Raw genomic sequence first — 16,136 nt, 5'->3', positions numbered from 1 at the left:
CATATAATACATATAATCAATTTATTTTGCTGAAATCATAGTTTTAAATTATTATTTTTTTTTAATTTCCGCTTTTAACATTTAAAACATTTAGGCCTGGTTTTACAGACAGGGTTTAGATTAAGCCAGGATTAGGCCTTAGTTCAATTAGGACATTTAAAGCCACACTAAGGAACTTTTCCTCTTCGGTCGCCCTACAGGTTGGAAGCGGAATTGTCCATTACCGCTGTCGTAAATAATTCCGTCGCACGCACGCTCGCTGTTTATCCAGCACCGGCTTTGGAATGAACGATGTCCACAGACAAGGTAGAATATGTTGCATGACTTCATGAAAGTATGATGTATTGCGACATCAGAAACGAAGAAAAACTAAATAATCACTATTGTGACGCTTGACGTAAAGCAAGTCAAATTTGTAGTTTTCTTATGTCTCATTAGAACTACAGAAACGCGACCCAGTTTGGCAAACTTGCATAGTGTGGTTATAGCAGATATAGGGCTGCAAAGCGAATGCAGAAGTGCCTTTCACCCTGTTATGACTTGATGAACCACTGATACGATTTTGGAAACATTATTTTAAGGTAAAAAATGTTCCTTAGTGTTGCTTTAAGTAGCTTTTATAAATGTGCCTTAGAAAAAAAACTGAAAAAAAAAAAAAAACCATTACCCATGTAAATCTTGAGACAAAAGAACTGCACTGACATATTTTAAAATATGTCAGAGTAAGTTTCTTTCAGTTAAAACAACTCAAACATATATTTTAGTCTGGGACTAGGCTTAAGCCTTGTCTGTAAAACCGGCCATTAGGCTTGGTTGTACAAACAGGGCTTAGACTAAACCAGGATTAGGCCTTGGTTGAATAAGGATATTAAAGGAGAACTCCGGTCAATTTTAACATTGAGCTAATTTTTTTGTAAATTTGGAGTGCTGTCAGTACAGAGAACAACGACAAAAATCGGTGTTGCCTACACCGTGTTATTCTCTTTTTAAAATTTGCACCCTGTTGACTTCAATGGGGCAATATTTAAACCTGCTTTTAGCCTCTTAACATCCTTGATGTGTCATTACAAGTGCACAGGTCATGTGAGTGATTCCTTCTGAGTGAACACGAGTGAATCTGACTGCAGTAGATATGAAAGATATGGATAAAAATTATGTTATTTAAGCCAGCGCAAATACCTGTATTTACATCCTGTTTTCGGTTGAAGTCCAAAGTAGTCGATTGTCGAGTTCACGCGCATAGGTTTAGTTACCTATGATCACGCGCGTGAACTCGACAATCGATTAGTATTTAATCAGTTTTATATTTATTTAATTTTGACAAAATAGTATTAAATTTGAATATCTATTCACATAAGTGCATTCATAGTTGTGGGTGGGCTTTTTGTTTTTACTTGGGCCAAGAAACCACCTTGCAACTGCTTTGCAACATACTAAAAAAATTGCACCTTAGATGAACTGTGTTTGTAACAGATCTTCGCTCGAATAGCTTGAGTACTGTAGCAGGTGTTGCTGAGTGACTTTGGGGACGACTTTAATGAGATAAATTAGATGTGAATGTTAATTAGTCTCTCCTGACACTGGGAAACGGCCATTGTATTGATCTTGTCAACAAGAATTTCATGTTTAAGCCACACAAGCACTCAGTCAGACAGGCTAGTCCTTATCTTTATCTCCCTGCCTGTTTGTGGGGCTTTGAGTTGCTTACGTGTTCTGACAACTCCAGCGTTGCTTGCTTGCGTTTGTGCAGCTCGCTGTAATACAGAATGTGTGTTTGAGAGAAAGAATGTGTGCGTGTGTGTAGACATGTTTCTTAAGATTCTTTGGCATCTTGTTCACAAGGAAGTCAGTGCCAGCTATTCTGCTCGGATCCTTCCTGCATTCCAGAGGCCTCCCAGTTCAAGCGTATTTCATACCCCACACACATTACTGCATTGATGTGATGATTGTTTTTGGATAATTATTACAAAAGAGAAATGTACACTATTGTTAAAAAGTCAAGGGTCGATAACATTTTTTAAATGTTTTTGAAAGAAGTCTCTTATGATCACCAAAGCTGCATTTATGTGATCAAAAATACCGTAAATTTCCATATCATCACAATTTAAAATAACTGTTTAAAATATATTAGAATACATTTTAAAATGTAATTTATTTGTGTGATCGCAAAGCAAAATTTTCAGCTTCTGAATAGAAAGTTTTAAAAAACTGTATTTTTTTTTTACAATATGAAAGTCTTTACTGTCACTTTTGATCAACTTAATGCATCTTTGCTCAAAAAAGTATTAAACATTGACTTAAAATATGATAAAGTAAGATTTTGGTGACTGAATATTACAGTCACCAATTGAGTCAGTCATGTACATTACATAATAAAGTGGTTAGCTGCTTCAAATCTATTTTGATTGCCAATTACTGTACATCAAGCAAGTGGAGGAGTCTGATGAGAACAAACACAGTGTTCTGTTAACCTTTCATTAACATGAAGAACCCAACTGGAGAGCAGGGCTCACACAGAGTTCTGCTGTTTTGCCTTATTGCTTGCTTTCTGATGCCTGAGAGGTGTTGCCAAAGGGACATTTGTTAAATTTGTTTAAATACAAACATCTTTATTTACATTTTCTAAAGGTACAGGACATCTAGTGCAATGACATGAAGATGGTATGAGAGAATGGTTTACAGGAATTGCTAGTTGAGTCTAGCATTGGGGGAAGAGGAAGATAGGATTTTACTGGGGCGAGAAAGGGGTGCCCATTGAGTGAGTGAATGGGTCACTTCGCAATGTTCCTGTGAACCATTCAGGCTCTGGCACAGTGCTGCCATTGTCATGAGCTAACAAGATGCGCTCCAAACCTGGCTCAGTGGTCCAATTGTCACTAACCTGCGGGCCAATAGTAGGGTCGCCATCACCAACACTGTACCCAACAATCCAACATGCAATGTTCTCATATGCTCTTGACCACAAATGTTGAAAGTCCTGGAGATATTTAAAAACAGCAATATTTTTACGTTTATAAAATAATACACTCTTCTTTAGAACAAGAGCATCCCATCATTCGCTGATATGTTCAGTTGTGGGTTGGATTCTTGAATGTGCTTTATGAAGGTTTGTTTTTGTAGAGATGCAAATTGTTAGGCTATCTGGAAAACACCTCAAGTTCAGGGTAGAAATAAATTAACCTGCAAAAAAAAAAAAAAAAAAAAAAAAAATTCTTTATTTTAGTGGAGATTTGTACTTGACCTGCCAATTTAACAGAATTCACCACAAAACGGATATATTTTATTTGTAGTGTAAAAAAAAAGTAGCCCTACAACTGTTCAAAAGTTTGGGCTCAGTAAATGTTTTGATATTTTTGAAAGAAAAGGCCCGTTCACACCAAGGAAATAACTTTAAAGATAACGATAAATTATCTTTCTCAATATTAAAGAATAGTTCACACCACAGCACGATAACGGCACAGAGAAACGATGTCGTTGGAATCACTTTCAGAACGATTTTATCTGATGAACGATAAAAACATTGACAGCCAATCAGAATCCATCCTGCTGTAACGAGCTTGAGAATTTAAAGTGACAGACAAGCACGCGATAAACAGAACGATATCATGACGCTAATATTGTTATCTTTATAGTCATCGTTCTTGGTGTGAAGGGGCCTTCATGCTCACCAAGGATGCATTTATTTGATCAAAAATACAGTAAAAACAGTATATAACTATTTTGTATTTCAAAATATATTAAAATATAATTTATTCCTGTAAAGGTCAAGCTGGTTATTCCAGGGAATATTCCATAATTTCAGTGTCCCCTTCAGAAATCATTCTAATATGCTGATTTGGTGCTCAAGAAGCATTTCTTATTATTAATGTTGAAAAGTTTTTGTGGAATCCATTAGTTATCTATTTTTCAGTATTCTTTGATGAATATAAAGTTCAATAGAATAGCATTTATATGAAATATATATTGTTTTGTAACAATGTAAAAGTGTTTACTCTCACTTCTGATCAAATTAATGTTTCCTTCTAAATAAAAAGTATTATTTCCTTTCAAAAACATTATTTTTTTTACTGAGCCCAAATTTTTGAACGGTAATGATCAGGGAAGGTAACATGCACAGGAGAATTCAGCACTGGCAAGGCTTCATAAATACAACTAATATAAACAGTAACCAGGAAACAGGAAGTACTCTTACCAGAAATCCTGTCGGCTCAATTGAAATATTACAAAACAAATCTATCAATCTCCCTGTACAGTTAGCCAACTAGAAATGTCCATTTAATTGGGCTATAGCTCTTTAGTATACGGGTCAATGAACTGGATAACAAAATGATTCATTTATTGATTAGACCCACTTCTTGCAAGCCAATGCAGGGATACACACAATGCGATGAAAGGTCAAGCGCAAATATCAAAAGAAAAGGTCAGCTTTTATAGTCTCAAACAAATTCAGCTGTTTAATTAAAATATCTCAAGTACACCCCCTTACAATAAAATATGCAATTTAACCTCATATTTCATGAAGAGTTTATTTATATTTTAAGGTGGTGCATCATATAATTCTGTATGTACTGGAAAATAAATGTCAATGTACGTATTATAATTAATAGCTATACTACAATGCAAACCAAAATGAGTGTGTTAAGAGTTAAGGGATAATAAAGACAATTTGATTTAAACACAGAGCCCTTGATATTCTTAGCCAGTTATACCAGTGCATGGCATCAGTCACGCATGAAGGCACTCATGGCATTGTTTAATGTGCATATGCAAATGAGGGCAGGATAGATAGAAAAATAGACAATAGCAAAAAAGAAGCAAAGACTTTTGAGAGAATTGTTAGTTCCTTATTAAACAATGTGTCGTATTGATAACAGTAATTTGGTTAAGCATAAACACAAATGAGCACCACAGAGAAAGAACAGTGTTTGCATGCATGAGCGTGGGTGCTAGAGTTTTCACCATTTCCTGTATACTGAGTGTGCTAGACTTTTACCATATAGGGCTGTAGAACGACAGTGGCAGATAAAGGAAAGAGGAAGAAGAAGCAGTCGAAAAGAAAGAGAGAAAACTCATGCCTCAACTCGCAGATTGGAGGTGCCACAGACAGTGACTACGGTTTGCCTATACTACCTCTGTTTCACTTCAAGAAGTGTCTGTGCTGTGCCTGTTAGAATACACAGAGCTACAAAATATGACCTTTCAATGCAAATAGTTGTATAATAAAACATTTGCAATTGTTTACATTATGATTATACATTTAAAATGATTATAAAATGAAATAGTAATAGTAATAAATTACATATAACATGCAATATTATAATAAGCAAATGTGTGGTTATATTAGATACATGGTAAAGATTCGGCTATTGAGAATTTATCAGCTTAAAAATAAATCAGTCAATATCAAGAGATAAAAAATGTATAATAATGGGAAATTAATACATAAAAAGACATATATCATGAAAATATATGGGGATGCGTGACCTTTGCACACGAAAGCAATACTCATTTTAAAGAAGGGTGGTGTGATTGCTATAGGCAATCAAGAAAACCAAATAATACGAACAGCTGCAGCATATACAAATATTGCAGTACATAAATAACTCAGTACATCAGAGGTAGTTATGCTTCATGCTTCACAGTAGTTATGCTTCATGAAATAAAGTAGTTTACTTTTTCCCGTATTCTGTCACATTTGATTCTATGTGGGTGTACTGATGAAACATGCTATCAGATTTTGCTACCAACAATATATTTACATTGTTTTATGGGCAGGTTTAGGATAGGGGAATGTATGGACGTTAAAAAAGTCTCAAACCACATGAATATGATGCTGGTACAATCTGATAGGTAGCGATTTGTGCTACCTAGCAAAATCTGAGCGGGTAGCACAAATCGTCAGAACATGGGCACCAAAACTTTCACAGGAATATCAAAAGTGAAATAGGCCGGGCCTATGCATGCACATGCTGCGAGCAGGTTGATCTGCACTTTGCAGCACAATAGCGCCATTGTTGAGGTTTACACCTGCTCATTAGAGACTGCACTGTATGACAATGTGCAATAAGGTTGTAAAAACCTGTTGTTCACATGTTCTATGACCTTTAAGCACATGTATTATGTACAAACCTTGAATATTTCAAGATTACCTGAAGATAACTCTCATGAAGTAACGATTTTTACCAGTTATGGTAAATTTATTACAAATGCTAAAAATTTTTGGAACAAAAATGACTTTTTTGTCAATTTCACTGAAGATTGCGAGAAGATTGCGAGAGTATTTTCTTAATTTGTGACACGTTTATCAGAGTGAATAGGCTTCTCGAATGAGAAAATCATGTAAGGCGTCCAGGCGGGACTTGATTGGATCATTGTGGCTTTATATTGCTGTGATCTCATGTGAGTGAGGTTGTCCCGCCTTTACGCCTGTTATAAGAGAAGAGAAGAAATGTTGCTCCAAGCAGAGGGCTACTTTGATTCAAATTTACAAGGGGACATGAATTATAATAATAATATAACAATAATAATTAAACATTTAACCTATAATAAATAATGCAATATTCCATAAAAACACAATAAACATCCATTTTGATTTCATGGTGACTTTAAATCAAATCATGCTTTGAATCTAATATTGTCAACAGGTTTGAGGGTTAGATTTAAGTTTAAGATGTAATAAATAGCCAATCACTATGAAAATAACTGTGTCTATGAGAGGCCTTATTTAACTTCTATAGTGTTTGTGGGTCAGTTTTGGCTTCATTGTGGAGACAATATGTCCCCAAAGGAACAGTAAAACTTAAATCATCTACATTGTGAGAACCAGTCACACAAAACATGGCTTAATAAGCATACTAAACGACGTCTTAATGAAAATTAAGAAGTGGCTAGATTTAGGGAAGGAATATGAGAAATAGCTCAGTATAAAAACATTACAAGTTAATAAAAGGTTAAATACATGGTAATACAACAAACGTGTATGTGCTTTGGCTCGAGAGAAGTAAAGAATACACTCATCAGTAGAGAGTTTCAATAAGCCATGCTGGGTGGATGATTGATGCGCATGCGCAGTACATTACCGTGAGGTTTTGCCATTCATTCATTACATGTGATAGCCGTCGAATCGAATTGAATACTATCCCTTCCTGCAGGTCATCTGATTTGACTATTTCCATTTCTCTATTTTTTTAACCAACAGTTTCGGTTACGGAAATGTCCTTAAACGGCTTCTTTTAAAACTTCTGGTAAGACTGCTGAACGTCAACGCGTCAGCGGGCATCACGCCCAGATCTCACATGAATCTCATGCCCTTAAAAGGCGTTTTTCATCGCCTGTTGAGAAAGATCTGTAAAGCCCCAAGGAAAAGACAAATCTGCTGCTTTAAATAGCTGTATTAGTCTGACCTCTTATGGTCAATAAGAGGTACTACATTACTCTTTCCAATGACGCAAACAAATTAGTTCGCTGAGCCAACCTGTAAAAACTAGGCTAATTATGAACTAATTACATAACCTATATTTATATATATCTAGCCTACTTGCCAATCTTATGTGCTGTTTTATCTTTAGATAAACAGAAAGGCAATGTAATAATTTAGTTCAGGGGCCTTTCGATCTTTCAGATGCCAAGGACATCATCCTGGTGCCCCGTCCTAAAATTTAAAAGCCAGCTATATATATTTTCATGTAAAAATGTGAAAATTAATATTAAAATATGCTTAAAATAGTCATTTGAAAAATATTTAGTTTCGTTACTGTGTTGTGGTATTACTGTGCTGTAGGTGAATTATTTATTTAGATGCATTATTAATTTTTTTAAAATCAATTGATTGGCTGTTTTTAGTAAATTTAGTTTATTTATTGTTACACTGTTACACTTTTTATCTTTAGACTTTTCCACAGACCCCATAGGAATCACTTGTGGCCCCTTGGGACTCCCCCTAAACCCTGTTTGAAAGCCCCTGATTTAGTAAATTTAACTGCAATGTACACTTTTGTTCTCTGTGTGGTCTTAAAAACACGAAAGCAAATACTTTTCTATATAGGCTAATCACCATTTATTTGTTATTAACAGAAAGTAGCCTAGGCCTAAACAAATACTTACAGTACCTAGTTGTAAATAATATTTATAAAATATCATATTAATCTACAAAACTAAGATAAAAGTAGCTACATCAACACCAAACCATCTGGCGTAACAGTATCATTTGTTTGTATTTTTTTGTGTGTAACAAATTCCAACTAATTTGCCTCCAACTAGGCCAAAGAGTATAGAAGTAACTATACTGTGCTGTGGTTTCAGCACAATGGCAGAGCTCCACAGCTCAGCTCCCTGTAGCCTGTAGCCTGCTGAGAACACTTGGAGACGTGCTCACACCCTCTGGAGAGAATTAACAATCAGTTTACCTAAACCTGCCCTCTTCCCTCTCCCTCTCCTTGTCTTTCTTCTTTGGTGCCGTGCCGTACATTTGTCTAGCACTCTGCGGATGACGCAACCTGATCCAGCCAATCACAGCGCGGTTTGAAGTTTCTCTCCAGTCATTGGTCTTCTGCGCGTGATGTAGTGCAGAACCCGGAAATTATTTTTTGTGTGTGTTTACCTGGTGTTTACATCGTGAGTCGAAATGTCAAACTGAACCACTGACCAGGTCTGAAGATCTCACTTCAGTTTTTCAGAACTCAATTGTTCGTTGTATTTCAGAGTTTCCCCTGAGCACTTGTTTCAGTCAGCAGCTGAAACTAAGCATGTTTTTATGAATTCATTTGTGCCCATGACAGTCAGACTAAATTCCATGAATTAATTCAAGTTGACATTCATTCGTGTTTTCCCTTCAGGGTGATGGGGAACACCGACAGTGTTGTAGCGCAGAAACGACTGGCTCGTTTTCGTCCGGATGAAAGACCCGTTATAGAGGAGACATTTGACAGGCTTCATGGAACTGGCTCCTCGGGGAAGGTTTTATCCCTAGACATGCTGAAGGTAAGGTGAGCAGCTGTGGCATAAGCATTAAACTAGTTCTGTTAAACCTCAAATTTAATTGATTTTTATTATATTTGTGTATGTGCGTGTATACATATTATCCTTAAAGGGAGAGTTCACCCAAAAATGAAAATTCTGTCATCATATAGGCTACTCACCCTCAAATTGTTCTAAACCTGTATGAATTTCTTCCATCAACTGTTTGGTTACCCATATTCTTCAAAATATATTTTTTCTGTGTTCAGCGGAAGATAGAAATTCATACAGGTTTAGGACAACTTGAGGGTGAGTAAATGTAACAATGACAGAATTTTCATTTTTTGGTGAACTATCCTTTTAATGATTTTGTGTCCCGGTGTGATGAACATCACAACACTGTTATTATTGTTAACTAAAACTAAAATGTTTTTGTACTTCAAATAAAATAAATGTTAACTGAAATAAAGATATATATAAAAAAAAACTTAAACTTATTTTATATTAGCTAGTTGCCAACAATGCAAATACAACATTTCTCATTTTCTTTTATTGAACTTGATGTACTTATTAAAATAACTAAAACTGAAATACAGTTGATATATACATATATATATATAAAATTAACTATAACTTTAACTAAAATGAAAACAGAAAATATAAAAATAAATAAATAATAAATTCAAAATATTAATAAAAACTATAACAGTATTTCAGTGTTACTAAAATAACAGTCTTGAACTGAACGATTGAAAAACCATGGAAACCGATTTTTAGTAAATTTCCACATATTCCTAAGTCTACCACATAATTACTTTCAATTAATTATTTATTGATGTCCAGTTAAATGCTGTCTGAAGTCATTTGTAAGAAGGCTGAACAGTATTGTAGAATATCTAATAATAAGCATCTGCCTTAAAACAAAAATGTAATTGTTATGGCTGGTGAACAGATGCAGATCTGTCAAACATTTTCTATTTGGATTGCATGTCTGTGCAAACTTAAGATACATTGATATTAACTTTTTGCTGTTATTTTTATTTGTTTCAGATGACAATGGGGAAAATGGCCTCAGAATCAATGATAAAGAGAGTATTCCATGGCATACACAGCATTGATCCAGAAGTGCCACTGCCCCCTGGTGATGGGGTAAGTCGTGAGCAGTTGGTTATTTTCCTGGCAGATATTCTTAGAGGAACTGCAGAGGAACGTGCACCTTTGGTCTTGGCAATGGCAGAGGGTGCAAAGGCTACTGCTACCACAGCTGAGCAGATCAGAGGTGTAAGTATCACCAAAATCTAATTATATAAAGGGTTTCAGTATTAAGTGTTATGTACTATTATTTTTTTAGTTTTCACTTGAATTTTAGTTTACGGTTTAGTTGTTATGTGCTTTTGTCATTTTTATTAGTTTTTCATATTTATATATTTTTTTATATATTATAGATAGAAATATCTCTATATAGATTTAATTAATTTTTATTTCAGTTAAGTTTTAGTAATTTTAGTACTTATTTCATTTAGTTGCCAGGGCATATTTTCTAATTTTTGTAAGTTTTTCAGCTAATAGTTATATAGTTATAATGTGATTTTTGTTTTGTTTATTTCAGCTTCATTTCAATAACCAAAGTTGATTTCATTAACACTGTTAAACATAGGCCTGAAAATAGACCCCTTTTGCGTCGACGTCACAGTTACGTCACAGCGCTAGCTGGAGGCAAAACAGCGTGAAAACTGGAGGCGGCCAATACAAACCAGCACAGATTTGACTACATAATAAGGAGCTTAAATTACTATTATTATTATTAAATGTCATCTTGTTGTGTTGTTGGGTGCAAGAATCGATGAAAAATGAGTATGCTGTATCTGGAATTTTTATTTCTAGAAAATATTCATATCATTAAAATTGCACCGTAGTGTCAATCTTAACATTGTCGTCTTCTTGGCGCTGGCTAGGCAGAACTGCGGATCACACCACACAAGGCTTTACATGACCATTCAGCACATAGTTATAGGCATCTATATATATATATATATATATATATATATATATATATATATAACCGAGGGTAAAGAGAAACTGAGGGCATATATATATATATATATGCTCTCAGTTTCTCTTTACCCTCGGTTTCTCTATCAGGCTGGTGTAGAAGTCAGGCTGAGGCCACTCAACTGGAGGTAGCGTTAACGTTAATCCTGTCAGATCGTCCATTGACTGAGCGTGTACGGTCATCTGGTTCCGTCCGTTAAAATTAACTTTTGCAAATAACAATCGCGTTCCTGGACAGTGAGTGACCTTGCACATTAAGACAAATTCGGATTTTCTACAGTCATTGTTAAAAACAAGCTAACAAAACTTGCAAACTAGCGTTAGTGAAGCGGCCAGAGGGTTCTTTCTGTCTCCAGCTAAGCCCCGCCCACACAAATACGTCACCATGTTTACCAACTGTAAAATAGTCTATATAAACCAACTAGGCCCGGTTTCACAGATAGGGCTTAGATTAAGCCAGGATTTGGCCTTAGATCAGTTAGGACATTTCTGTAGCTTTTATAAACATGCCTTAGAAACAAAAAAAACATTACTGGTGTGCATCTTGAGACAAAACATTGGCACTGACATATTTTAAGAAGGATATATCAGTGCAGGTTGCTTTCTGTTAAAACAACTCAAATGTGTATTTTAGTCTAGGACTAGGCCTAAGTTCATGACTATTTAAACCCACAAAGTCAATTTAACAATGAAGCATAAATACAATTTCCAAATAATTCTTAATATCTTATTGTGGTAATTTAATGTTTATGAAATAGTTTGTGGAAGACCTGGTTTCAGCGGCAGTGCAGACTCTAGTCCACAGGGGGCATCTGCGAGGTTGGCAACCTGATCGCATGGCTGATGGCCATCAAGGGGTTAAACTGCTGTCAGAACATTTGACCTCTGAATTAAAATCTTCAGGTTTGTATCAGAATCACAGTAAATGCTGTTTTAGATTAAATCCAAATGAAAATGAATGAAGTGTATTTTTAAATAATGTGAATGTGAACCATTTGGATAAATCTCTTAAATAAGAGGTGTTCTTTTAGTATTATTTGTATACTATTAAAGTATTTATTAATATTTTGAATTAGCTTTTATTTTTATATTTTACAATTTTATGCTTAGTAATTTTTAATAGCTTTTGTTTTTGCTTAACACTTTACAATAATTCCATTTGTTAACATCAGTTATCTACATTAGTTAACATGAACTAACAGTGAAAAAATAATTCTAAAGCATTTATTAATTTTAGTTAATGTTCATTTCAACATCAAAAGTTGTGTCTTTTAATATTATTTAATGGACCTGAGCTAACATGAGCTAACAATGAACAGCTGTATTTTTATTAACATTAATGTATTAACTAACATTAACTAATGGGACCTTATTGTGAAGTGTTACCTTGTTTTAACTAACAGTTGCAGTGCACAGCAAGAGGATTATTTAATATAATTAGTCCTTATCGCTTCAATAGACCAGAGTACGTGTGACATTCCATGTTTGGAAGACTGGCTTTTCCGGATCCCAGCAATGGCCATGTTCTTGGAGCTTCTGATTGGTGAGGGGCTAGGAGTTGGGTTGCCCTCTCGTCCTCCCCCAACTCTCTTGCCCCCGTGTCGATACGCTCCCTGGAGTGACCTCCGATGTCTCTTGAATCTACCTCTTCTGATGTTCCTGTCCCCTCAGCTACCAGAGGGACATAGTGCCCCCTGGAGGTTGTTATTCTCTACAAACATACACGGGGAAAGCTTCACCCGATTGGTGGGCAACTGCAAAAGTCGGGGTCCCACTGTCATGTTGGTAAAAGACACTAAAGGCCATATCTTTGGTGGCTTTGCGTCTCAAAGCTGGGAGGTCAAGCCTCAGTTTCAGGGTGAGTTCAGAAGGATTAAACCATATACAATGTTATGCTGTGTTCATGCCATGTCAGAATTGTGGTAATTATGAGATGATGACCCAGAGTCGGAGCCATTCACATCCACAGATTCAAAATTATGTGTTTCTACGGCAACACTGTCAGCGCCAAAATGGCTCTGTAGCAGTCAGGTGGTACATCGATCACGCAGTACACTCTTAGAACAAAGGACAGTGTAAAAGTAACCCCATTCTGTGGGAAAACTACTGGCTTGAACTATGGGTGATTTATAGGTTGAAATAGAGCCTGCTTTAAGGTCGCTATTTTTTTAACTGTTAATGCTTTATAGTCATGTTAATTTGCCCTAAATTCAACACAAGAGAGATTTTCTTCACACACAGTATGAGTTGCAGTCTGAAGACGTTTTTCCGCACCATTTTGATTGACAGGATATTATTGGCCCTGATCATCAGCTGCTTTTAAATAGTTGGCCGATACATCGGTGCATCTCTACCAAAAAGGTTCTATATGGGATAAATTCAATAAGGAGAAGTGTCTTAAATGATTACAAAAGTCGCTTCTATATATGAAGTGCCTCACAGAACCCTGTAAGGTTCTATATAGATCCTTTTTCTATATAGATTTACAATTTTTTTTTACAAATTGTAATTACGAGTTCTATGAGGACATGAACGCTTACAGAATCTTGTAATTAGTTAATTCTGACATGGTGTGAACACACCTTTATACATTACAATCAATGTTTTCTTCTTTTTGCACTAGGCGATTCCAGGAGCTTCCTCTTCTCTATTTCTCCCTACATGCGAGTGTTCACCTGCACAGGCTATAACAATCATTACATGTACTTGAACCAGGGCCAGCAGACCATGCCAAATGGCTTGGTGAGATCAATAATAAACAGTGCTCAAGGCTTTACAACACCATGGAGCAAAACACAATTACATTGTTACTTCTCTTTTTTTAGGGTATGGGTGGTCAGCATGGCTATTTCGGCTTGTGGTTGGACTGCGATTTTGGACACGGCCACAGCAGGGCTCGACCACGGTGCACTACATACGGCAGTCCTCAGCTCTCAGGAGACGAGGAATTCAAACTGGACACCGTGGAGATGTGGGGCGTTGGGCAGCTACCTGAAGAACAGGAACAGGTCTGTGATAATATGCTGAATTTTGTTTTTTTGGGGGGTTTGCATTTTTGATACTAAAAAATGTAAATGCAAAATTGAAATGTTCCTGATCTTGACATTCAGGATGAGAAGAAGAAAAGCATACTAGATGCAGATCCTGAAGTACAGGCCATGATGGAAATGACAGGGAAGACCCTGCACAGCCAAGGCCTCCGAGAACCTGAGGAGGATGAGGGACAGTGAGGATGAAAAAAAAGATGAAGACAACATGGAGATCAAACTAGCAGTGTTTCTTTTAAGTTTGGTTTGGTTTGTGTTTTTACACTAATATGAATGATGAAGAAACCACACTGTTAAGAACCACTTAATAAGGTGTTATTACACTGCAGTTTTTATGTGGATATGCAAAATCAAGGAGCTGGTTTCCTGCTTTCTGTGAAATATTAAAATGTGCACACAAGATGTTCTGCCTGACTACTGTTTAACACTGAGTATTGACAAAGTGTGACTGGATTCTACATTTCTTATCAAATATCTGGACATTATGTGGTTGCATTTTGTCTTGACTGATAACTTTAGTGTCTGTAAACTGAAAGATTGGAAAATGGAAATTATTATTAGTGGTGCTTGTCAATGTTATTGCTCATACTTAAACTTTGGCACGCTACTCCTCGCGCACCATTTGTTGTAGACCCATCAATGAGGTGTCAAATCGACCAGTTTATTGAGGAGAGGTGTGCTATGACTTTTATAAGCCATTGGGTGTACAATGTTCGTCCAGCGGGCGATAAATCGGCTGAAAAAAGTTCCATAGACTTAACATTAACAAAAAATGTGAAAGATCATATCTTTGGATCAGAAGGTCAGAGAGACTTGGGGTTGGGCTCTTTTGACTCGGCCTATCAAGCAGCTTCATAACAACTTCAACTTCATAGCCACGCCCTAGCAGCCAGTTACAGGACCCTAGTAACCATTAAACAACATTAACAAGCAAAATCTCAGCACCAGAGCATTGTAGAAACACAGAGTTGGCCTTTTTCTACTCAGACTGGCAAACAGTCTTTAAATATCAAGCCATAAACTGTATAAGCAAACCCTAGTAACCATAAAGATTACCCTAGAAACCGTACAATCACATGAATAAGTTATATCTCAGCACCAGAATATCGTATAGACTAGACATATGGGCTCGTTTGCTTCGGTTGGGAAACCAGTCTGTGAATATTATCATGGTAACTGTATAATCACACCCTAGCAACCGAGTGCCGAGTTTTGCCACTGCAAGCACCACTCACATTTTCTTCAGGAAATGTACATTCTAGTTATTATTTTTATTTTCTTATGAATTGTTAAAACCCAGAAAGCACCAAATACATAAATGTAATTCTCAGAATGTAAAAGAATCACTATTGATTGACAATGGGAAATTACAAAACCATATAATAATGGCAATAAAAAAAAGGAACTTTGTTTCCACAATAATTTGGCATTTGACAGTAAACTGTAACTTTGATAGATGCTGTAGGCCTACTGGAGTTTCCAGCATGCATCGCTGTATTAATAAAATGTGCAGATTACTGTTTATTGTTTGCTGCTTTTAGTAATGGCTCTTTTGCAGTCACTCACTGTTTTTAATATTATTAAACAATGAAAAATCCTAATAATGTACTATACAACAAACATGGATATTAAATAAGTGAACCACTTTGGTTTTTAGGTCGAAATTACACTTTTTCAAGATGAAGTGGGTTAGATATTTACAGTGGGTTATCATGATAGCCTAATACTTTGTATTTTTTGCATCCAGATGATAAATATGTTACCCAACAGTCTTCTAATCAGATTTTTGTTCATGCATTCTTAATGCAAATGAACAGTGGAATGCGCGCGGTGGAAAGTAATGCTATAAGAAAAGAACGTGACTTGAATTCGACATTCTACGCTACGGAGCCTTTTTCTCATTCGCATGTTTAAAGAAATAAACATGAGAATAAGACCAATCATTCATTACTCAAACATCAACATCATTTTGGACGACAATATTTTCTTCTGACAGCCAGCGCCCAGCTGCGAGCAACAGGTGCTTTCATTTTCATATCACCTCCTCAAAAGTTTACTTAGAAAGTATGTCCATTTTTATAC

At 35.9% G+C, this 16,136-nt stretch overlaps 1 protein-coding gene across 2 annotated transcripts; it reads left to right on the top strand.

Annotated features, from left to right (window-relative positions):
* Nucleotides 1-8,539: 8,539 nt before the first annotated feature.
* meak7 (MTOR associated protein, eak-7 homolog) lies at nt 8,540-15,576 on the top strand. Of its 2 annotated transcripts, none has more exons than XM_081373018.1 (8): nt 8,540-8,647; nt 8,835-8,979; nt 10,006-10,236; nt 11,766-11,910; nt 12,467-12,865; nt 13,631-13,749; nt 13,833-14,015; nt 14,118-15,576. In XM_081373018.1, the coding sequence occupies exons 2-8, from the start codon at nt 8,839-8,841 to the stop codon at nt 14,235-14,237; spliced, it is 1,338 nt and encodes a 445-aa protein (XP_081229144.1). In that variant the 5' UTR covers nt 8,540-8,647; nt 8,835-8,838; the 3' UTR covers nt 14,238-15,576. The 2 variants fall into 2 exon arrangements, with proteins under 2 accessions (XP_081229144.1, XP_081229145.1); XM_081373019.1 differs by having other exon boundaries at nt 8,573-8,613; nt 14,118-15,570.
* Nucleotides 15,577-16,136: the final 560 nt, after the last annotated feature.

This window comes from Scardinius erythrophthalmus (genome assembly GCF_964197995.2).
Source record: "Scardinius erythrophthalmus genome assembly, chromosome: 8".
In the NCBI taxonomy this organism is placed as follows: domain Eukaryota; kingdom Metazoa; phylum Chordata; class Actinopteri; order Cypriniformes; family Leuciscidae; genus Scardinius; species Scardinius erythrophthalmus.
This window is presented reverse-complemented; position numbering and strand designations above follow the sequence as displayed.